A 25,449-nucleotide genomic window follows, 5' to 3' on the forward strand; every position below is an offset into this window, starting at 1 on the left:
TAGCATATAAATAAATAAATTAATAAATAAAATTAAAATTTGAAATGTAACCAATTTGATTGTATTCATGTATTCAATTGAATTTGAATTCATTTATTTATTTATATTTTTTTAATTCATTACTAAAATGTCTTTTTGATTATTAAAATGAATTATTTTGGGAAAAAATTAGAAAATATTTATTTTACATGGAGTCGCTATGTTGAGATCACCTGACCAGATAATAATAATATTTATTTATTCATATTTTATAATTTATTGTATCACATTTATTTTATATATATATATATATATATATATATATATAGTGATGTGAAAAAGTTATTGCCCCCTTCCTGTTTTTTTATTTTTTGCATATTTGTCATACTTGAATGATTCAGATCATCAAACAAATTTTAATAGTACACAAAGATAACCCGAGTAAATACAAAATGCAGATTTGAAACAATGATTTAATTTATTAAGGGAAAAAAGCTGTCCAAACCTGAAAAAGTAATTGCCCCCTAAATCTAATAACTAGTTGTGCCACCCTTTGCAGCAACAACTGCAATCAAACATTTGCGATAATGAGTCTTTCACATCACTGTGCAGATTGTCCCAGTCTTCTTTGCAGAATTGTTTTAATTCAGCCACATTGGAGGGTTTTCAAGCATGAAAAGATTTAAGGTCATGGCACAGCATCTCAATTAGATTTAAGTCTGGACTTTGACTTGGCCACTCCAAAACTTTAATTTTGTTTTTCTTGAGCCATTCAGAGATGGACTTGCTGGTGTGTTTGGGATCATTGTCCTGCTGTATAACCCAGGTGCGCTTGAGCTTGAGGTCACAAACGGACATTCTCCTTCAAGATTTTCTGATAGAGAGCAGAATTCATGGTTCCATCAATTATGGCAAGTCGTCCAGGTCCTGAAGCTGCAAAGCAGCCCCAGACCATCACACTACCACCACCATGTTTGACTGTTGGTATGATGTTCTTCTTATGAAATTCTGTGTTGGTTTTACGTCAGATGTAACGAGACACGCACCTTCCAAAAAGTTAAACTTTTGTCTCATCAGTCCACAGAATATTTGCCCAAAAGTCTTGGGGATAATCAATATATTTTTTGGCAAATGTGAGACGAGCCTTTGTGTTCTTTTTGGTCAGCAGTGGCTTTTGCCTTGGAACTCTCCCATGGATGCCGTTTTTGCCCAGTCTCTTTCTTTTTGTTGAATCATGAACACTGACCTTAATTGAGGCAAGTGAGGCCTGCAGTTCTTTAGATGTTGTTCTGGGTTCTTTTATGACCTGACCTGGATGAGTCGTTCTTGCACTCTTGGAGTAATCTTGGTAGGCCGGCCACTCCTGCGAAGGTTCACCACTGCTCCAAGTTTTCTCCATTTGTGGATAATGGCTCTGACCATGGTTCGCTGGAGTCCCAAAGCCTTAGAAATGGCTTTATAACCCTTTCCAGACTGATACATGTCAACTATTTTGTTTCTCATCTGTTCTTGAATTTCTTTAGATCTCGGCATGATGTGTTGGTCTTTAAGCATGCATCACTTCGTCAGACAGGTTCTATTTAAGTGGTTTCTTGATTCATCAGATCTGGCAGTAATGAGGCTTGGGTTTGGCTAGTGAAATTTAACTCAGCTTTCTAAAATAATGTGGTTAATCACAGTTATTTCATGATTTAGCAATTAATTTTTCATGTAGGGCCAGGTAGGTTTGGACAGCTTTTTTCCCTTAATAAATGAAATCATCATTTAAAAACTGCATTTTGTTTTTACTTGCATTATCTCTGTGTAATATTAAAATTTGTTTGATGATCTGAAATTTTTACAGTATGTGTGACAAATATGCAAAACATGAAGGTGGCAAAAATCTTTTCACAGCACTGTGTTTTCTTAAGTTCAAATAGCAATGGATTGTATCTACACTAATTCTAAATAGACACTCCATTTACATTATCAAAGAACATTATCATTGACTTAGCCAGAATTAAAGCACTCTCAAAAACTCCTATTAATCACTGAAGTTGCTTACATTGTGAAATTAATATCTTGCTTACATCGTATGCACTTCTGCACTTTGTTGTTTCTGATGAGAGAAATCGGCAGAGAGCAGAATTCATTCAGGGAGCGCGTCATCTGGACGCCTCTTATTGGCCATTGTACTCATAAGATCAACAGAATCATGTGTGATTGGTTATAATGCGCAGTGCTGTAGAAAAACGCGGCTGTCTCTGGCTCATGCCAGATAGCGAAATTGAGCGTACGCAGATTTTAATTTAGCAGCTGACGATGTGCCGCACTGAATGATCTAATCACACCAGTGTGATTGTTTATTAAATATAAAAAATATTCTTCTGCTATTTTTTTTTTTTTTTTTGTCTTTTGGAAGCTGCATTGAAAATCCACTTGCCTCAAAAATCTGAGGGGTTGAAATAGCATTCTGGGAGTAGCGGTATTTCGGCTGGGCCCCCCTCTGGTCCAGTGCCCTGGGCACGTGCCCAGTAGGCCCGTGCGTTAATCCGTCCCTGACAAAAGGTGAACCTACACGCTCAAAATGTGCTGTTGCGCTTATTTGTGGATTTACATATTTACAGTGTGAAGATTCTTATAAATCAGTCCATTATTATTTCAGCAGCATATCACTTTTCGCAGCAATGTGCATGAGAGCTTCTTTAAAACGTTTACATATGCATTGTGGTGCATAAGATTAATATCATGATGAATGTGGCCTGCATTTCCTTAATAACGTTCAGAATCCCTCGTTATTCATGGGTGGTTTTGTGCGGTTTAAGCAGTTTCTTATGCAATGTAAATAATCAGGCATGAATAAATATTTTATTATGAGTTGCAAATGAGCTTAAAGATTCATATCATGAGCCTGAAGCAAAAAATGGAAATGCTGATCAATGTGAATGAAGCAGTCCACAACCATCAACTGTATTGGTCACAGAACACCAAACCAATAAACAGGTAAACAATATTACAAAATAACTAACTTAAAGTTGTTGCTACTCATTTTTAACTACACTTTTCAGCAGCATGAGCTATTTTCAAAATACTAAAATCCAAAATCCAGTTATTTTACCAAAAAAAACAGTCTGTTATGCTGCTTGATATTGCACTTGTATTTTTTATATTATTTTAATTTATTATCATAATCATACTGTTTTGTAGAGCAAAGAGTGCTTACTTGAAACTAACTACAATGAAGCTATTTAAGAAAGCTAAATATTATAAGTCTATAACTTATAAAAAAATAGTTCTGGTTCAAAAACAATAAAGGTTATTAAATAAATAAATCTCGGGTGATAGTATTAAACTCACAATTAAATTTACACTAAATAAAAAGACAATACAGTAGTATACAGAATATACAACAGGAAATATTTACCAAATATTTTATTATTATTATGATAAAGATGCAAAATCAAAAAGTGATTTCAAAAAATAAAATAAAATAAGAAAATAAAATAAATTTAGAAATATAGTACTAACATAAATATAAATAAAATAAAATAAAAACAGTAATAAAATAAAAATAAAAACAGTAGCATGTAACAAAATATTTTATACTTTCAGGAAAAAATATAAAAATGATGCAATATATATATTGTGCTTGCATCATTGCTAAAATAAAATACAAAATAAAACAAAATAAATGAAAAACACCCACAGCTGCAAGTTTATTTCCCATAAATTTCAAATATTTGCTTTTGCAAATAAGTAAAGTTTGGTGCTAACAAATATAATAATACAATAATGATATTTTAATACATAAAATTAAAATTGAAATAACACTGAAATAAAATAGAAATAATTGAAAACTGTCAATTGGCTACCAAATGAAAAAAAAAAAGGTTTAATATAAAGTACTAAAACAGGCTAAACTTAATAAAAAATAAATTAAAGGGGAAAAAACTAAAATAAGGAATTAGTTCTATACAAAATATAGTACTAAATACAGTACATAATAGTCAAGAACAGCAGCATGTAACTAAATGTTTTAGCATGTAACTAAATATTTTTGTAAAGAATATGAAAATGATGCAATATATATATAATGTTTGCATCGTTGTTTGATTTTTTTTTTTTGATTAAATATATAAGAAAATACAGTATAAGAATTAATAAGAAAATATACCACTTCACAGAATATACAGTCAAAAACAGCAGCATGCAACTAAACTCTGTTCCTGCTTGAAATAAATACAGGAGCTTGCCACTCATAAAGCAGCTTCCTCAACACTGATGATAAATAATTAAAATCTGGGTTCCTCAAGACTTCTAGAAATACTGATGAAATATGCTATACAACTTTCATCAGCATGAACACACAAGAACAACAGCACTCCGTCTTAAAGGGAAGCACCTCTTCTCTCCTCAGCGTAAGCAGAGTGTATGGACAGCCGTCCTCTGTGAAGACCTTATTTTGATAGAGCTGTCTGTGGGCAATTAGCTCTTCTCTTTGGTCCTGCTCATGAAATAGTGAAGCAGGGAGTTGAAGGCTAGCGGTGCTGTGAACTGTGTCCAATTGACTGCGTAGAGCCTCGCGAGGAGGAGCCACTACGTGCCGCCACACAACGCGGCTTTCATCTCTGGAGCTCTGCGAGCCAGCTCTGAACATTCACTGCTAATTACAAGTGGAGGGCTGCCGGATAAGCAGAATGGAACGATGATGAAGCTCAGGAAACTATGGGAAAACTGTCAATAATGAACGTCGCTATATTATGATGTACAAACAATATGCTATATTTGCTTTAGCGTAAACTGACATCTTCTGTGGTTAGGTTTCTGATTAGTTCAATAGGTAAAACTAAATGTTTATAGCTAGCAACTTGAATTAAAATGCATCCATGTATACAAAAGTAAAATACTCTTAAATGTACAGTTTTTGGAAGTGAAAAAGAACGACTCATTTTATAATTTACAGCGAAAATTCCCAAAACAGCCCGTGTGACAGCTCACATTTGTAGATTATTTTTAATTGAAATAAATGTTTTTAATGTACATGAGGTTTTTTTATTACATCTTTTTGCTGTCAGTTTAAATCTGTTATTTTTAATGTAAATTTAAGTTAAATCTATAATATTTTAAATGTTGCTACTGTATTTTTTTTACAGTAAGGTTCTGACATTCTCAGCTGCCAGTTTATTTAGCATAATTTTGTTTTTGCAAAGTAAAGTTTGGTGCAAAAATTTTTTAAATAAAATTAATTACAATAATAAAACATAAAATTTAAATTTAAATAACACTGAAATGAAATATAAATATAAAAATTTTACTTATAAAATAAAAAATAAATAAAAATGGTCAATTGTCCAATGCCTTGGCTACCAACTGAAATAAAATAAGTTTAAGTTTAAGTGCTAAAACAACTAAAACTTAAATCAAAAAAATAAATCAAAATAAATTAGTGCTGTCAAACGATTAATCGCGATTAATTGCATCCAAAATAAAAAGTTTTTGTTTACATAATATATGTGTTTGTACTGTGTATTATATATATATATATATATATATATATATATACACACATGCATGCATATATTTAAGAAAATATGTTATGTTTATACATTTACAATATTTATATGTAATATCAATTATATTAATTAAAATATATACATGGAAATACATGGAAATATTTTCAAAATATATACATAATAAATATACACAGTACACACAAACTTTTATTTTGGATGCAATTAATCGTGATTAATCATTTGACAACACTAAAATAAATAAATAAATACATAAATAAATAAGCTAATTTAAAAAAAAAAAAAAAAAAAAAAACTGAAAATAGAAAAAAAATGTAATTCTAAAAATAAAAAAAAAGCTATATTAATATATATTTTAATACTATATAAACAATACTAAAATAATGCTGCTGCAATGCATGTTGCTTTGCATGAAAGGTTTCACATCTGCATCTGTGCACTTATGGCCTTAGTCGTAGTAGCAGCAAAATAGCATCACGTAGCATTATGTTGTTATGGGAAAATTATGGTTTTGTGGCCTTTGGAGAGCCTCGGGATGTTCTGTTATTAACCCGAGACTCTTCAAGGCTAATCTCACATCTATTTTCTCCTCTATGGATATTATTACAAACACTTACATGATATACGGCGAGATAAACAACAGGAGGACATGAAAACAGCACTGGGATGTGTTTAGAGAACAGATACAAGTGGTGAAGGCATCATAATACAATATTAAAAGTAGTTTAGTTCATTAAAATAAAGTTAAAATAAAATAAAATATAAATATTAGATTAAAAAACACTAAATCTAAAAATAAAAAAAAATAGGAAAAATTAGTTATTGGCAAACACCTTGGCAACCAACATGGGAAAAAAAGATGAAGTACTAAAATTACAAAAATGAAAACTGAAAAAAACAAAGAACATAATAAAATGGCAAAAGCACATTACTGAAATTACTAAAGCTTAAAAAAAAAGCACAATAAGACCTGCAAACAAAATAGAATAAAAAATATGATTGCAACCAACAACAACAAACAAACAAACCAATAAATAAATAAAATAAGTTAAATAATAAGTGCTTAAGCACTAAAATGACTACTAACAATGAAATAAAAACAAGTTCAATATAAGAGAATAAAAACAATCAAATGACAAAAGCATACTAAATGTTAAACAAAAATAAAATAAAAAACAAAAACAAAACAAAAAAGATGAAAAAAATCACACATTTACAACCAAATGAAATCAAATGCTAAAACTACAAAAATGTTAGTAAAACAAAACTACTAAAATAATGAAAACTAAAACAAAAATAAATTAAATAATAAAATACAAATCTACAAAAACTAATAAAAACTTAAACTAATTAGCAGCACTTTCTAAGGCAAGCATGTTTTCTGCAGAAAATGTTAAAATCAGGTATGCCTTTTTTATCAAAAAGTGTTTTAATAAATCTTTTGACTGCTAACAAGGGCAAACGTGCTAACTTATAAACAGTGGTTGGAAAAGCACAAGTTTAAGGCCGTCACAGCAAAGCCAGTACACTAGCATTCAGCTCCCACCGGCCTTGGGTAGATCTCCTCCTCTGAATACATTACGGACATGACCGGCCTAATTGAAAGGGAAAACGCTGACCTCAGAGGAGCCTTGAGCTCGGCCACCGTGAACTTGGCCTCTTCTCACAAGTACATCTTCCAAAGCAGCAGATTTCCTCGCTTCCCTGGCCTCACCTCGGCCCGCGCTTCCCATGGGGAAACTACAAAAAGCCTGATGCGGTAATTAAAATGTTGGATTCGAGTGAACACCGTAACCAGCCTCCCACTTTGAGTCTTTAGCGGTTAAATTTAATTTGTCCTTGCACTAATGATTAGATTAGAGAGTCTGTTCAAATCTAAGACTTTGCAGGTTTGCTCGAGGGCTGCGAGTAATTCGTTTAGTTCTTTCATCAGGTTTCCGATAAAAGTCTGCGTTTGGTTTTAGCTACATCTCATATTAGACGATCAATGAGAGAAAATAATTGAAATGAATCAAAGTGACGATACAATGAGCCGCAAAGAAAATCCTTCTGCTCAGATATTTTTCATCTAACAGAGACACTTTTAATGTAAACTGAACTAATCTCCATAATCTCCATATCGATATAAAAGGTAGGCTATTATTTCAATCCAGATCCATGGCTTCTCAGATCATGGGAAACTTTTATTCAATTAAATGACAATTCAATGACAGCTTTATTGAAGCATATTATTATAAGAATTACAAAACAAAACAATAATAATTAATACAAATTAATGCAATATATTTAAATTCATATATTAGATGTGTTTAATTATATATTATTAATATAATAACGTAATGTAAACTTTTATTCATTAAATAATTACATTACATTATACACTAGATTATAAATAAATTATTCACAGCTTCGTGACAGCTTTACAGAAAATATAAACACCCATTATTTCAAACTATTAATATAATAATAAAACAAAATACAATTATGTACAGACATACAATTATAATAATAAAATAATTCTCAATTAAACTAATATTTTAAAGATATTTTAATCATTTAATTTAATTAATTCGTGTTTTACTGATCCAAAATACCTCTATTAATATAATTTCCTTGTGGTAATCAGGAAATATTCATGGACTATAAACGTATATAATTAATACCGCTTTATTGAAAATAGACAGATTATTTCCATTTTAAATTAGTAAATGTTTGAATTATAATAATCAGAAACTCAACAATAATTCTAAATTATTTAAATGAATATTTGAAACATTAATGATAGCTTTTAATAACTTAATTTTAATGAAGTAATTGTTTTAGTGAGTGATATAGCTGTATCTAACATGTCTCTATAGGCCCAAATTCCTTCTATTCATGCAGGGGCCCTCATTAACTCACTTTTAGCATCTTTGTTTGAATAAAATATTGAAGTGTCTCATTTTTTATTTTGGTTTATTTTTATGGACATGTCAAACCCGTCAGTACAGAACCAGGGGAGATGGTTCTCCTGAATACATCCATTCATAATCCGCGCCGTTGTTCCTGGAGTGAGCGCGGCACAAAACAAGCAGCTGCAAACATGCATGCAGTCATCACAGAGAATTAAAGCGATTCTGAAACACGCCCCAAGAGTCATTCACGGAAGATGTCACTAAAAATACACAAAAAAACAGCATTTGTTCCCACTTCGTCTGTACAAATATGCAATAAGCATTTTCCCAAAATAAAGTGCAAATAACTCAAACAGAAAAGTACCAAGGTGACAGGGTTTGGCTGGTTATCTTAAAGGCACAGTTCACCCAGAAATTACAATTCTGTCACCCTTTACTCAACCTCATGTCGTTCCACAATGAGGACACCTTCAAAAAATTTTTAGTGTTTTTTTTTTTTTTTTTTTTCGCCAAACTGCGAGACAGCTGTGTGTAACACAGACAATACCAGACCACTGAAAGGTCAAACCGCAGCAACCTAAATACAAGACAAATAAGGGCAGTAACCATGAACACCTGAGTTGATTAAATGAATTACCATGACAACTAAAGAGTGGCGGGATAACTGAACAAAGAAAGACAGGAAACTACAGAGAGCAAACTAAAAGTCCAAGATAATCAAACTAATTTCTTATTTAATCAATGTTGAACATCTTTTTTTTGCTGCTTTTATATGGAAACTGTGATACCCTACCATTCAAAGGTTTGGGGTAAATATGATCAATCCATCCATCAATCAAATCAATCAATCCTTTTATTGAACAAGCATGAATTAAACTGATCAAAAGTGACAGTAAATACATTTAAAATATCACATAATTTTTTTAATCCACTTAAAAATAAATGCTGTTTGATTAACTTTCCATTCATCAAACTATCCTGAAAAAAGTACCATGGCATGTACATGGTTTTCAACATTGACAATACTAAGAAATGTTATTGTTATCAAAAACATAAAAAAAGTTATTTTATTTCAAAATTATTAATTATTAATTAATTTTTTCAAATAATTATTTCAAAATTTTGGTTGCCAGTGTGTGTATATACACACACACACATATATATATATATATATATATATATATATATGTGTGTGTGTGTGTGTGTGTGTGTGTGTGTGTGTGTACAATGTGCACATGAAAATGTAAATTTAAAAAAATGATATCACTGCAAATGATCTACAGTTTTAGTGAAGTGAAGTAACGTGTGGTCAAGTATGGTGACCCATACTCAGAATTAGTTCTCTGCATTTAACCAATCCAAGTGCACGCACACACACACACACACACACACACCAGTGGGCAGCCAATGCTGCGGCACCCGGGGAGCAGTTGGGGGTTTGGTGCCTTGTTCAAGGGTCTCACCTCAGTCGAGGTATTGAGGGTGGAGAGAGCACTGGTTATTCACTCCCCCAGCGACAATTCCTGACGGACCTGAGACTCGAACCCGCAACCTTTGGTTTACAAGTCCAGCTCTCTATCCATTAGGCCACAACTGCCCCTAAACCAGTCATAACCCAGTTCATAAAGCAGTTTGGATCCTCTTCAAAATGACCAGTTTGAAACAATGGCCTGACAGGGATAAGAATAGTGTGAAAAGCCATAAATGCTGCTGAAAAAAAAAAAAAAAAACTGGTAGGGAAAAGTCTTGTCTCAGTTCTTGGTGATCCAATTTCAGATTAGCAGAGGATAAAAAAAAAACTTTGAATCTGGTTTGACAAAAGCAACAGAAAAACTGGCCATGCTGGGTTGGTATTTTCAGTGACACAATCATGTAGCTTCATCTTGGAATCCCGCTTCGCTCAAGTGTGAGAAATCTTGATTTGAATTGAATTCTCTGCCTGCCGATTGGAATACAGTCTTTGACAGAGTTAACCTTTGTGGAACGTGTCTGTTAATTGAGTATGTCGGCCGGAGCTATGCTCCATCCACAGCCATGTGGGTTAAGAACATCTCCTTCTGTCATCCACTGTTAACATGTGTTCAGTGCTTTAGAGTCTAATAAAATGAACCCAGCAAGAGTACAGAAACTGTAAAAGGTTTCAAACACATAAAGAATGACTACTTTACTGAAACATCAAGCTACAAATGAGCAAATAAAAATAAATTGCTCAGATTTGCAAAGATAAGTCTGCAATCGAAAATCTCTCATTATGAATTCAAACATCTCAGCAAATTTGTGCAAAGATTAAATGATTTAAGCTGCAATATATTCACATTGCATGTCAACTCATTTCGGACTGTTTTTATTTCTCTACGTTGTAACTAAAATTAATTATATCACTCACCAATGGATCCTCTGCAGTGAATGGGTGCCGTCAGAATGAGAGTTCAAACAGCTGATAAAAACATCACAATAATCCACAAGTAATCCACACCACTCCAGTCCATCAGTTAATGTCTTGTGAAGTGAAAATCTACACATTTGTAAGAAACAAATAAATCATTAAGGGGTTTAAAGATTAAACTGTCACTACTGGCCAAAATATAAGTCCATGATTTATAAAATAACGCTTCCTCCAGTGAAAAAGTCCATCCCGTTTTCAATGTCAAATTCACATCAAAATCCACCAACATATTTGTTTAGAGCTGTTTTGAATGGTTTTGTCTTTTAAACGGTGCTTGATCTGTACATATTTCTCTCCTGATTCCCTGAATAAAGCAGTATTATTGATAGAGAACTTGTATTTTAGCAGGAAGCACTGGTTTAAAGTTAAAACATCTTAATGATGGAAACACGGACCTTTTCACTTCATGAGACATTAAGTGTTGGATTCATGTGGAATACTTGGATTATCGTGATGTGTTTAGCAGCTGTTTGTATTGTCATTCTGACGGCACCCATTCACTGCAGGGGATCCATTGGTGAGTAAGTGAAGTAATGCTACATTTCTCCAAATCAGTTTTGATGAAGAAACAAACTCATCTACATCTTGGATTGCCTGAGGGTGAATGCATTTTAAGCACATTTTTTTGGCGGGGTGAATTATTATTTTAAACAGAGAACTCCAGTAAGTCTCCTGTGCTATAAAAGAGCAATCAAATTTTCCTCTGAGCAGATGTCTTCACTGACCACTGATATAATGCTCTTGTACAAACACATTTTCTTGACACCAAACCTTCAATATTTGCTCAAGACCTTTGCTTTTCCTTCACTACTTCAGAGGCGATGAAATGTCAGTATTTATTCAAGTGCCTGTGTTCCTGAGCAGACGGAAGGGAGTAGAGAGTGAGGACATCCTGCTCTTCTTAATAAGACGACGCTGTTCCAGGTAGATAAGTAGACGTTTTTTCAGTGTATCAAAACTATCAGAAATGAATTCAATATTTAGAAATGACTAATCTAAACTTCAAAATACAGATGAAACACCTGCTTAAAAATCTATACAGAAAATTCCTTCATAATAAAATAGTATATATATATTTTTTTATAGTGTATACAATATTATTTGCATACTATATATGAGCAATATCACACTCGTAGCAGTGCGATATGGCTGTATATCGGCATGACTGTAATTCAGCCATAGGTAATCACAGCACACCGATATACAGCCATATCTCACAGCTACAAGTGTGATACTGCGTTTATACAACAGTTCAATGGCACAAGTGTATAAACACATAAGAAACAAAAACAGAGTGTCTTTCAAACCCCTCTTTTGTGCAGAACTACTTTCTTCCGCCACGGATTCAGATTTAAAGTTGACAGTTTAACAGCTGAGCCCAAGCCTCCATCCAAAACTTCACTTTAGAACTAGTAACGAAAGAACGTTAAGTTGTTTCAGTAAAAGCTTATTTTATTATGAAAGCTCAGTGTATTATGTAGAGCAGAGTATTATGAGAAAGAGATTGACTGAACGATCGTGATTACCGGCATCTGATACAGCATTCATTCTTCAGCTCAATCTCATATTCACAATAAAATATTAGTTCGAATGTCCGCTGAGGAAAGCGATAGGCTCTTTGTTGTACTATCCTTTCATCTTGTTAAGAGTGATTTGTGATGACAGTGCTGCTCAGTGCATTTGTTGGGTGCGTCTTAGGCCCTGTCCCAAATAGCACACTTCTTGCAGTCTTGCGGACTTACAATGGCTGCCGCGTGCGTATGTCCGTTAAGTCCACGAGACCGTATGGTGTCCCATTCGTCATTTTAGCTTTCAGAAGGATGATCGTGAGCACCCTCTTTGTGGCTGCTGTGCATCCTCGATGGGCACCCCGCACTCTGCAAGCTCCACGGCAGACTTCTACCTGACAGTCAAAGCAGCATTACATCCTGTAAGTGTGGTCTCAGAGGAAGACCATGAGGGTTAGGGTAGCAATCTGGGACAGGGCCTATAGTATTCGTAAATGTCGATTGAGTGCCGCACAACTCTGACTGAAATTCGATGACATTAAGGCTATAATGAGATTGGTTATCAAGGCACATGTGATCCAAGTTGACCGTTACGTTTTCTCCATTAGAAGGTAATGCAGACCCTCTCATCTCCCTATAGTAAGACAATCTGTGATTCATGAGCACTGAACAGCCTCTGTCACCCTGGAGCTCACATTTCTGAAAACATAGAAGCAAATTTTCAAATAGACGTTATCTTTATTAACAAACTGCGTATTTGAAGTCTAAACAACTACATTCTCACCTAAAAAAAACTCTGTGATGCAAAAACAGTATCATTTATAAAATTATTTGAATAATTTGAGCATCTGCCATGTCACTTGCTGTGAGAAATACCGCAAACGGAGTGATACAATTACAAACGGTGAAACAGTTGGAGTTTTGTTATCACTAGAATATCTCACTCCTCTCAGCCAATCAGATTCGAGGACCAAAAAGAACTGTGTGTGTCTGTGTGTGTGTACTTGTTTATGTTACATTCTGGGGAGCAAATGTCCCCACAAGGATAGTAAAACCTGACATTTTTGACATTGTGGGGACCGGCCTGTGGTCCCCAAGAGGGGAAAAAATGATTAAAAATAGTAAATTATGTTTATCTGAAAGTGTAACAATGCAAACAGGTTTTCTGTAAAAGGTAGGTTTAGGGTTAGGGTTAGGGGATAAAAAAAATATTGTTTTATCAGTATAAAAGTAATAGAAGTCTATGGAAAGTCCCCAAAATTCACAGAAACAAACGTGTGTGTTTGTGTGTGTATATATATATATATATATATATATATATATATATATACAGTGGGGCAAATAAGAATTTGATACACTGCCGAGTTTTGAAGTTTTCCCACTTACAAAGAATGGTGAGATCTGTAATTTTCATCGTAGGTACACCTCAACTGTGAGAGACAGAATATTTTTTTAAAAATCCAGAAAATCACATTGTATGATTTTTTAATAATTTCCATTTTATTGCATGAAATAAGTATTTGATACAATATAAAAATAGAACTTAATATTTGGTACAGAAACCTTTGTTTACAATTACAGAGGTCAGACGTTTCCTGTAGTTCTCGACCAGGTTTGCACACACTGCAGCAGGGATTTTGGCCCACTCCTCCATACAGGTCTCCTCCAGAACTTTCAGGTTTTGGGGCTGTTGCTGGGCAACACAGAGTTTCAGCTCCCTCCATAGATTTTCTATTGGGTTCAGGTCTGGAGACTGGCTTGGCCACTCCAGGACCTTGAAATGCTTCTTACGGAGCCACTCCTTAGTTGCCCTTGCTGTGTGTTTGGGGTCATTGTCATGCTGGAAGACCCAGCCACGACCCATCTTCAATGCTCTTACTGAGGGAAGGAAGTTGTTGCCCAAAATCTTGCGATACATGGCCCCATCCATCCTCCCCTCAATACGGTGCAGTCGTCCTGTCCCCTTTGCAGAAAAGCACCCCCAAAGCATGATGTTTCCACCCCCATGCTTCACGGTTGGGATGTGTTCTTGGGATTGTACTCATCCTTCTTCTTCCTCCAAACACGGCGAGTGGAGTTTATACCAAAAAGTTATATTTTGGTCTCATCTGACCACATGACCTTCTCCCATGCCTCCTCTGGATCATCCAGATGGTCTTTGGCAAACTTCAGACGGGCCTGGACATGAGCTGGTTTGAGCAGGGGGACCTTGCGCGCGCTGCAGGATTTTAATCCATGACGGTGTAGTGTGTTACTAATGGTAACCGTTGAGACTGTGGTCCCAGCTCTCTTCAGGTCATTGACCTGAAAAAAGATTTTCTCTTAATCATATTATATTTGACAATTTATTATTATCTGAGACTATTGCTTGCTTAAATTTGAATGCTGGTCACGTATTTACCCAGCATTCATTTACTCACTTTTAATGCATTAAGTTTGCTGTGTGGCACCTGAGGGTGTTTCTCAGCCCTTTGCAAGCAGTCTTGAAGTGAATACAGCATGATGCAATCATTGCACGTCTGTGACAGCGAAACACGCATGACCGTTCGGATGGCATTCAGGTGCTGCATTCACTCCCAAAGTAATGCTGTGCATCCATGCGACAGCGCAGGATGACATCTGGAGATGTGTTTGGCGGTAACGGGGGAGTGGGCGGACATCTGGATACATCCATATCATCTCCCTCTCAAAGTCCATTTGTCATCGTCTCCATCTGCCTTATCACTGCTATCGATTGTGGTGGATGGGCGAAAAAGGAGGTGGGTGTCAATAGACGTGTCACGGCAAACATGAGCCAGATAGGAGCATAATGAACTCATCGGACAGCAGCTGTCAAGGCCTGACTGATTTGGCTTAGTGACAGCCGATGGCGACTGGAGGCCTGCAGGAATGTGCGGAAGGCTGAGATATCTGCCAGGGGTCGGCCCGGGGTCAGCCGTCTCACTGCCAGCTTCAATTGGACTGTAAAAAGACATCTCACTATGAGTTCATGAAGGCCATAAATGATTCAGGGCTGGCTGAATGTGGTGAGGATCCATAACAATGCATTCAGACATAAACCCTGCATCAGGCATCTATCATTAGTGCCACATTTATGTAAGTAAGCCCGGATTAAATATTTAAGACTTTGATTGACCTAGCGACTGAGGTAATGTCTGAAAAGGCAAGCATCACTATCTATCTATCTATCTATCTATCTATCTATCTATCTATCTATCTATCTATCTATCTATCTATCTATCTATGATCAGCGCTGAATTTCAGTTGACTTAATTTTTCTACCTTCTGCATTCTGAAATTCTGCATTATGTCTACGAGGAATCAATTCCAGTTGAATTAGAATTCTGGAAATTAACTGAAATTTAACAGTCATCCTCGATTCAGTTCGGAATGATGCGCAACCCTCCTAGCAACCGGTGTTGTTATTGAAATAAAGCTCAAATACAATAAAATATAAATATTAGATTGAAAGCATTAACTCGATCATTACAAAAATGAGAAATGTTGTCTTGAAATCTAACTGAAGTAAAATTAGTTGAAGAACTAACATTATTCAAACTAAAACTGAAATAGAATAAAATAAATAAAATAAACAATAAAATAAAAACTAATAAAAATTACAAAAGCACATAACAAAATGGCTAAAATTAAAATGAAAACTGAAGATATAAAAGTAAAAGCTAATTCAAAATATTATAGAGATTAATTCTTATGTACTTATATTTTATAAGATGAACTTTAACTTGAAAACCAGAATTGTTGCCTAATTACTAACATAAAGCAAACTAAACTAAGTAAATTAAAATTTCTTAAATTATAACTTAAAAAAAAAAAAAAAATGATTATAGCAAAATTACTACAACCTAAAATTAAAATGAAAACTAAAAATATAAAATCTCATTTAATAATAAATTAAATAATATAAATAATATAATTGTACTCTATAGAAACTACATAGCTATACCCTGAAAACCAGACAGACCAACCTGGCAACACTGAATGCATAATAATGTCAACTATTTTTAAATACTATAACAGTACACCATAGCAACAACCGGGCAACCACACAAAACCCACAAGCAACACCGGGACAACCAGCCGGAACAACCTGGCGAACACTGAATATATAAAAATTAAATCTCATTTAAATTATTTACATAAATACAGTAGTCAACCTTTGAAGTGGATCAAAAAAGTTCAAGAACGGGTATTGCTTTAGTTTTAGGACAACTCTGATGAAAGGTTTTGATCCACTTCAAATGTTGACTACTGCACTATAATAGCACACCATAGCAACTGCATAGCGATACACTGGCAACTACACAAAACCCCCTAGCAACACCTTGACAACCCCTCAGAACATCCAAGCAACACCCTGACAACCAGCCAGAACAACCTGGCAACCACTAGAAACACTCTGGCAACCACACAGAACACCCTCTTATTGTGGCAAGAATAACTCATATTTACTTTTAGTAAATGTATAATATTACTTTTTTTACTGTATTTTTTATTTATGACATCATTTTCCTGGTCTGATCCATGTCAAACCCTGGGTTATACACACATGGAACAGGTGTGAACTGCACACACAAGATGAGGTTAAAAAGAGCACCGGTTCTTCACTTTTCAATCCATGTCAGCTCCTCATCACTCCTTTCTGCTTTATGCTCGCACAAACTTCCATAAGCCTCCTGCTTGCATGAGGGAACGTGATGGATTTCATAGTCAAGGTGCTGGTTTAATCCAATTTTAATCCATCTCCCCGGGCCGGAGTTTGAGATGGCTTTTATTTCTTTTGTCAGGTTACTGCTGAGAATGCAGCCCATTCTCATTTTTCATTCATACTAACGTGTACAAACGAGTTGTGCGCACACCACAGCACATTAAAAGATACGTAATAATTAGTTTAAGAAGGGTAGTGCAATCTACCAAAACCCTATATTTATATATATATACAAATTTGTTTACATTTTGTTTAAATATAGATTAAATATATACAGCATGTGGCCACATGCTGTATATATTTAATCTATATTTAAACAAAATGTAAACAAATTTGTTTTACATAACTGTTGAAAAGAAAATAGATTTTAAGTAATATTTAAATATATTTAAATAATATAAAATGTTATATGTTAAATTAAATTTGTCTTTGTTTAATTTATGTAAAATATTAACATTTTATAAATTATATTTAAATCATATACTAAACTTTGTATACATAATTCATTCATTCATTTATTTATATAATTTGTTTATTAAATAAATAACAATAAATAAAAACATTTATATGATTATTAAATCTATCAAAATTATATGTTATATTATATTTATTATTTTGATGTTTAAATATATTTAAATCATATAAAACTTTATATACATTAAGTATTTATACTTTTATTTTTATTTGTTTAATATCTAAATTTATGTAAATCAATATTTAAATATGAAAATCATGATAAACTTTGTATACATTATTTATTTATTTATACAAATTTGCATATTAAATAAAGAAACATTTATAAAAAACATTTTTATAACTATTAAATATATTTAAATACATCAAACTTTTAATCATTATATTTAGGTATTTAAATATTTGTTATTTTGATGTTTAAATACACTTAACATAATTTTGTATATTAAATAACATTTATGTAAAGTTGTACAGATTATAAACAATTTTAAATAATAATAATAATTATTATTGTTGTTGTTGTTGTTATTTAAATGTATAAATTACAAATATTTATATATGTATATATTTATGATTTTGATATATTAAAATATATTTAAATAATGAATGAATGAATGAATGAACTGCATGTACAATTTCTTGCAAGAAAAAGTACAGAATAAGGCAGACGGTTTATTTAATTTGAAACAGCTTTACCTTGTTGGATGTCTATCAGGAGCTACAAAGGTATTCATGTATTCAGCGGCAGTCTTCGTCAATAAAATAATTTCTATAACATTAAACTCTAGCCTTCCACTAAAACTGCTTTGAAATATGGCTCACTAAAGTGAGATATGACAAGCTTCTAGACCTCCCAAGAGCCAAGACGCAGATATAAATGAAATGTGTTGAACAGCTGTCAGAGAGAGTACAACATGGTATTAGTTACTATCACAAATGAGATAAAGCTTTCAGTGCATGCTAGTCGAAGACCTACTTACGATTAGTAGTTCAAGACATCATTTTGCATAATGCGCCAGAGAATATGAACTCATTTTGGTCTCTAAGACTCTAATCAAGTCCAAACAAGCATCAACTCCAACTTACATGACAAGACACTTGACAGATTTGCTTTAACCATATGCTACATTTACTTCTAGCTGTGCTCAACGAGTGTGTAAAGCGGCCCGGAGTTACAGAAGTCCTCCTTGCGAAACACAATCTGCCACGGCAAATGTTTTATCATCAAACCCACGAGACACACACGGCACGGCGGCCCCTCCGTGGTGACAATGAATATGTCACAAGCACACGCCAAGAAAAAAAATGTCAAATAGAAAGTGCAATCTGCTCTTTTTTTGTCCCTGACGCTAACATGCATTGTGAGGCACGGCACACATTGCCGAAGTCACGTAGCATTCAGAAGAAGACTGAATTTTAAGGAAATGGAAGTGGCGAATGATATAGAAGAAAGTGTCCATGCAGCAAATCCTTCTGTAAATGGGAATCAGAGGCACAATGCAGGCTGAAGTATTTAATCCATCAATAGCGATTCCAGCAGACAGCGGCGTAGTGCTTTAACATGAGGGTCAGGCCTGTGACTACCAAACAAACTGTATTTACCATCTACGTGATCGGCATGCATGAGCATTTTGTTTGGACCAACAACAGGAACTGTCTGTCAAGTCTCAGAGGAATCACGGATCGCTCAGATGTTGCTCAGCAGTCTCAACATGTGTGTTTCACCGGAAAATGAGGCAACTGTTGAGTACAGAGCTATAAAATGTAAGAGTATAGAGTGAAAGTGTAGAGATAAAAGTATTAATTTATAAAAAAAAAAAAAATTGACCCATTATTATACTAATAATATTAATAGTACTATTTATTATTACTATTATTAATACAGTATTATTATATTATATTTATATTTTTGAATATTTCTCATTAATTCAAGACTAAATGACCGGGGCTATTATAATTTGAAGACCTACTGATAAGATCTTTTTAATATCTCGACTGTTTCAATGAGTTTAAATGGAGAAGTCCTGCTTCTCATATAATATGCCAAAATCTAAAGTCCGAGATCTCAATATGAAGGCCTTGTTTTCTTGACAAACCTGAGCACAGTTTGAGACGTGGCTGAGGTTTTGTTTGTTTTTCCTGAAACTGTGCATATGAATTTAGCTACTAGGGTCTTTTACATAGAAATAAAACAGAAAAAGGCTCTCCACTTAATCTCATTGCTGTCCAGCTTATAAGAAGTGAGATATTAAAGAGATTTAATTTGTTATTTTTCTTTCCTCTTTGCTGACTTTGTGTTTGGAGCCAACAGATTTGAAGTTGAATGCATACACAAAAAGCAAAGTACAGCTATTAGAGAAGCAAACATCTAGCAGAGCGTTGCGGCGTGTAAATGAGATGCATTTGTCGGGGCTCATTTCAGCGGGGACCGCCGCAGTCACACCAGACAGGTACACTAACTAATGTCGAGCTGTTAAAGTACGACACTAATTTTAGCGAGCTGTCAAGTAATAATTGGGGAGGAGGTGTTCGCTGTGCCAGTGCGAATATGTATGCTAACATAATCTATTTGCGGAAATTATTTTTACAGTTGAGAGAAGAAATAACTGCCTTCTTTCCCGCAAGAGACGGTTTAATCGCTGTTCCAGGCCTTTGCTGTTTATGTGACTGAGTGGATGCGAATGGAAAAAGGTGGCAAAGTTCAAGTAAATAGCTTGCATTATTTGCTGAGAATACATTTAACAAACAGTAATTAGAGGGCAAATGCAAACGGGGATGCTCGTTATCTGGCAGTTTTACTGCAGTACGGCTTGTTGACTTGCATTGAAAGCACACTTCAGTGAATTATGTATGTCCCATTTTCTAGCTTTCAGGTCGTAGTAAATGTGCTCTCTGTACAGGAGGAAATCCATTTCATTTGAGCACCTTTATGACTGTATAGTCATTCAGAAACTCGTTCTCTCTCTCTCTCTCTGTCTCTCTCTGTCTTGCGCTTTCTTTCTCACAGAGGAAACAGACTTAACACCTACTAAGTGCCAAACTGGAGTAAAAATAGCTCTGCAGGTAACTTTATTAGCAACTGCAACATAATACATTTAGACTGACTTCTAAAAATTACATTCTCAACCATACCTGTAAATAATTATAGAAATATACACTACCGTGCAAGTTTGAGCTCACTAAAATGTTTATTAAAAAAATCTCTTATGCTCATTAAGGTTCCATTTATTTGATCCGAAATACTGCAAAACCAGTCTAACTGTTTTCTATTTGAATATATTTAAAACTGTAATTTATGCCTGTGATTTAAAGGTGAATTTTCAGCATCACTACTCCAGTATTCATATTAATTCATTATTTAGCAAGTCATTTTAATATATTAATTGTATATTAAGAATTCATAAAAAAACGTAATGACCCAAAATCTTTGATGATATTTATGATGTTAAATTAAACAGATATAGTGTATTCGTGAATAAAAGTATTACTTTCTTTAAAAAAAAAAAAAAAAATTATAATAATAATAAAAATAATAATTTTTTTTTTTTTTTTTTTTCTTTACCCCTGACTATAACTATGGTGAAATAAACAATTAAATATAAAATAAAAAAGTTACATTACATTAAATTTAATTCAATTAAATTAAACATTAGATGCATTAAACATTAAACATTAGTGCATCCTTGACTAAAAGCATTACTTTCTTTAAAAATAAATAAATAAATAAAATACAACAACAATAATTGTTCTCCCTGACTATAACTGTGGTAAAATAAAATAAAATATAATATATAATAATATAAAATAAAATAAACCTTTCATAATGCATCCTTGAATAAATTATTAATTTCTTCTTCAAATAAATAAATAAATAATTAATAATATTTTTGAACCCTGACTATAACTATGGTAAAATAAAATAAATACAATAATAAAATAAAATGATTGCAAATGTAATATAATAACATAAAAGTATAAAATACTGGTAAATGTTGCTTTTCTAAGTGATCAAACTTTTAATTTTCACTTGCTGTACGATAGTCCCACAGCCCAATAGAGTAAGTGAAGGAGGGACTTACATTTAGAAGTGCAGAATATTGTATCAACCATCCAGAACAACAAAACAACACACTAAAAACACTTAAACACCCCAAAACAATCTCCAGATAACTATCCACGACACAGGACAAGCTCTAAAAACAGATGATTATAAACCTTTTGATTTCCAGTTGAAAGACTCTCCCACTTTGATCTGAGGAATTTACTTGTGTTCTGCCAGCGTTAACGTGAGCTGATAATGGAGGGATTGTTACATCATGCAAAACCGACGTGTCGCCTCGCTCTGAGGGACATCACACTGCCGTCAGGCTCTGACAGCCACCCGTGCTAATTGTGACAGTTCAACGCTTAGATCACTTTGTGCACTGCTAATTCAATACCCCATGCATCATTTTCTCCATTAGAATATGCAAATGCACCCAACTCTGAACATCGCCTTGCTTTTTTCTTCTCCTGCTCTGTCCTCTCCCCACCCACACACACACACACACACACACACACAACTCTGTCCCTCTCTCTCTTTTATGGTACGGCTGAGAGTGGTTGAATAATGTGTCCAAGGAACAAGTGGGACAGAGGAGTTTGGGATTAGGGAAAGTGTGTGTGTGTGTGTGTGTGTGTGTGTGTGTGTGTGTGTGTGTGTGTGTGTGTGTGTTTGTGTGTGCATGTTTATGTGGTTCATGAGGACACAAATTTGTATAATGACATGGGTATGACAGAGGTATTACAATATGAAGGTGGTTTATGAGGACACTGCCTATGTCCCCGTAATTCAAAAGGCTTAAAAACATACTAAATGGTGTTTATTTGAAAATCTAAAAATGCAAGTCTCCTGTGAGGGCTAAGTTTAGGTGTAGGGTTGGTGTAGGGCAATAGCACACACAGTTTGTTCAGTATAAAAACCATTACGCCTATGGAGAGTCTCCATAAACCACAAAAACCAACGTGTGTGTGTGTGTGTGTGTGTAATCTGGCCCAATTGAAAATATGCACATTTATACATATTTTTATGCACACATATACACGTTAATATACACAATCTGGCTTAATTTAACCCCTGATCAAATTATTACATTTTGATGAATGATTACAACGACCTTTGAAATTATTATTTATTATTATTATTATTATTATTATTTAATATGCACCAGCTGTTCACAATTAGACCAGTAATGTGAACTGAGAATGTAAACAGGTCATTTTTTATTTCATGCTGACTTTAAAGCTGCTTTATGTAATTTCTGTGCCACCAGCTCTAACACTGCCAATAACATAGTTTTAATAACATAGCCTACTCATCATCAAACTACAAATACTTACAGCAAATTGTGCAACAGAACGCAGGTTAAGCACCAGCGAGAAATGGGCGAAGGGAAACAAATGACTAAAAAAGCCAATTTGAAAGCCAGTCAGCTTGAGCTGGAAGAGCAAGTTCATGGCATTCAGAGGAACTCTGATGCAAACACTTCCTCTGCCAATCTTACACCACAGGTTGATGCGCAATATGACATGCTGGAGAGTTGAATCAAGCCACTCTTCACTTGCATCTTATATTAAATAACTACACACTTCACTTTTAAAACAACTTAAAATTTTACAACACACAAACAATAATAAAGAAGCACAAGTTTCTTACCCCATGTGAAGGATATGTGAGCCAGCCCCAGTCTCCTGATATTTTGGTTGTGTCCAGGAGACTCACTGTAAATTGAACATAAAACATGTTACAACAGCTTTCAAAAGAACTTTTCATCATAATTACTGGAACTCCATTATCTTACATGAGCTGATGCACATCTGAGTTCATTTGATAGACTGCAAGGATACACTTCTCATTCTAAAACACTGCTCGTATAGTGCTCACCTTTGACCTCATCACATGACCTTTTAGGAGACTGTCTAACGACAATAATGTAATCTGTCTGTACAGGACAAAATGGGTCGCAAGGATCATCCTCTCAAGGCAAGAGTCAGAGCCATTACAAATATTTTCCTCAATGAGTTTGAACCGCTTAATGGCTGGATCAATACGTTTAACTCAGCGCTAAACACTAATGTCTACTGAATAAGAAATGCACAAGATGGGCTGCTTTGTTTTATTTTTCTGATAGTTGCAATTACATAAAATAATAATAATAATAATAGTTCTGGCATTTTTATGGTTCAGTATCTGTAATTGTTTGTTGTATTTTCTTTTAATATTTATTTATTTATTTATTTATTGAACATTGGAAATGTCGTCACTGCCATTTCCTTTGCATTCTAGCCCTTCAAACTGTGATAAAAATTACTGTAGTAAATTACTTTTTATTTGAACAATAACATATATTTTATTAATCAAGTGTCTTGTTTTTATTGAAAAATATAATAATATTGTATATAATTATTGTATATATTTAATATTAAATATTGTATGTCTTTATGTCATTATAATTAATTGTATTAATAATTATAATTAATGACAATAATGTTTATTTTTAATTATATATATTAATATTATATGTGTACAATTACATATAAAACTGACCACTTGATATATGTTTTGTGCAAGTATACATTTAAAATTAACTTAAAAATGTATCAAATATTGATTAATATATTATTATTATTATATAATTGCATATACATTTTAGCACACTTGATATATTTTTGTTTTTAAGTTAACATGTTGTTTGATTTTTGCTTAAAAAAATGTAACAAAGGGCTAAGAAAAAGGGAACTTAATTCAAGATGTATTATATGAAAACAACAGTTAGTTTGTTTACAGATAATATAGTTTCTCCTAAGTAGGTTTGTCTTGTTTTAAAGAAAATTGACTCCAATAATTAAAAAAAAATCAACAAGACAAAATAACAATTAAGACAAAGATTTCTTGTAGCTTTTAAAGGGCTCAAATGTAGCATGATGAAGCATGTAAAGCCGTAGCATTGGCATATGCAGTGGGCCGTCCCACGGCTTTATTGATGACCAGATACCTATAGCCTGTTTTTCGGTACGAATCAAGGTCACCACAAAACAAGCATTTTTTCCTCCGTGACTGTAGCCGAGGGCCAAATCATGCTAGATTTCTTTCACAAATAAACACGGTAAACTATATTTTCCCGCTCCCATCCACCTGGGAAACACAAGAGGTGCTGTGCGTCTGGCCCTGAGCTGCCGGCGTGACACTTGACGCGGGAAGCTGTGACAGATGCGCCCATCTGTGCACGAGGAGGAGCCGGCATGAGCCGCTCACCTGACCCAGTTTACCCCCCATAAGCCCAGAGACCCTGAATGCTGCTTTACATTCAGTGCACCCATCTAGTTGGAAATGGGTAAACAAGGAGTCACCTTCAATTTGAAAAAATGCCAGCTGCCACATGGACGTGTGTCGGGTAGCGTGCTAACAGATAACACAAACCGGCTTCAGCTTCCCATAGGTACCGCAAAACAAAAAATTAAGCTTGCAGTTACCTTCACATTCCACTCATTACACCTATATGCGGCTAAAGCGCAATGCTTTTTTTGGACAATGTCACGGAGGTCACATTCAGATTATAATTGTGATCAGGTTCGGGTTTAACTGAGAGCTCGTTTTTATGTTTAATGTTAAACTTTCACAATACACACACCTGCTTGACAACAGGACTATGTCATCAAATCTATCCAGACAGCCGTCAAAAAACATTTCCACAGACCAGTGCTCTGTCTGACTACTGCTGTGAAACACACATAACTTCAAAATTGTTACAAGCCAAGCAATCCTCAAAGTCAGCAAAAACATACTTCCACTGACAAATGTCATAGTAGAAGTCTTCATTACTTGACCACTGGAGTCTCCAAATAGTTATAAATAAATAAATAAACAACTAAA

General features: G+C 34.0%; 1 protein-coding gene across 1 annotated transcript in view; it reads right to left on the reverse strand.

Annotated features, from left to right (window-relative positions):
- LOC306856927 (ephrin type-A receptor 8-like) overlaps positions 1-25,449 on the reverse strand; it is a gene marked incomplete at both ends in the record, with an annotated part of 76,371 nt that overhangs the window by 31,293 nt on the left and 19,629 nt on the right. The window contains one exon of the mRNA XM_079396483.1: positions 23,233-23,297. Coding sequence (XP_079252609.1) covers positions 23,233-23,297 — 65 coding nt within the window. The remainder of the gene's footprint in view (positions 1-23,232; positions 23,298-25,449) is intronic.

The sequence above is a fragment of the Barbus barbus genome, assembly GCF_936440315.1.
Source record: "Barbus barbus genome assembly, chromosome: 37".
Taxonomy (NCBI): domain Eukaryota; kingdom Metazoa; phylum Chordata; class Actinopteri; order Cypriniformes; family Cyprinidae; genus Barbus; species Barbus barbus.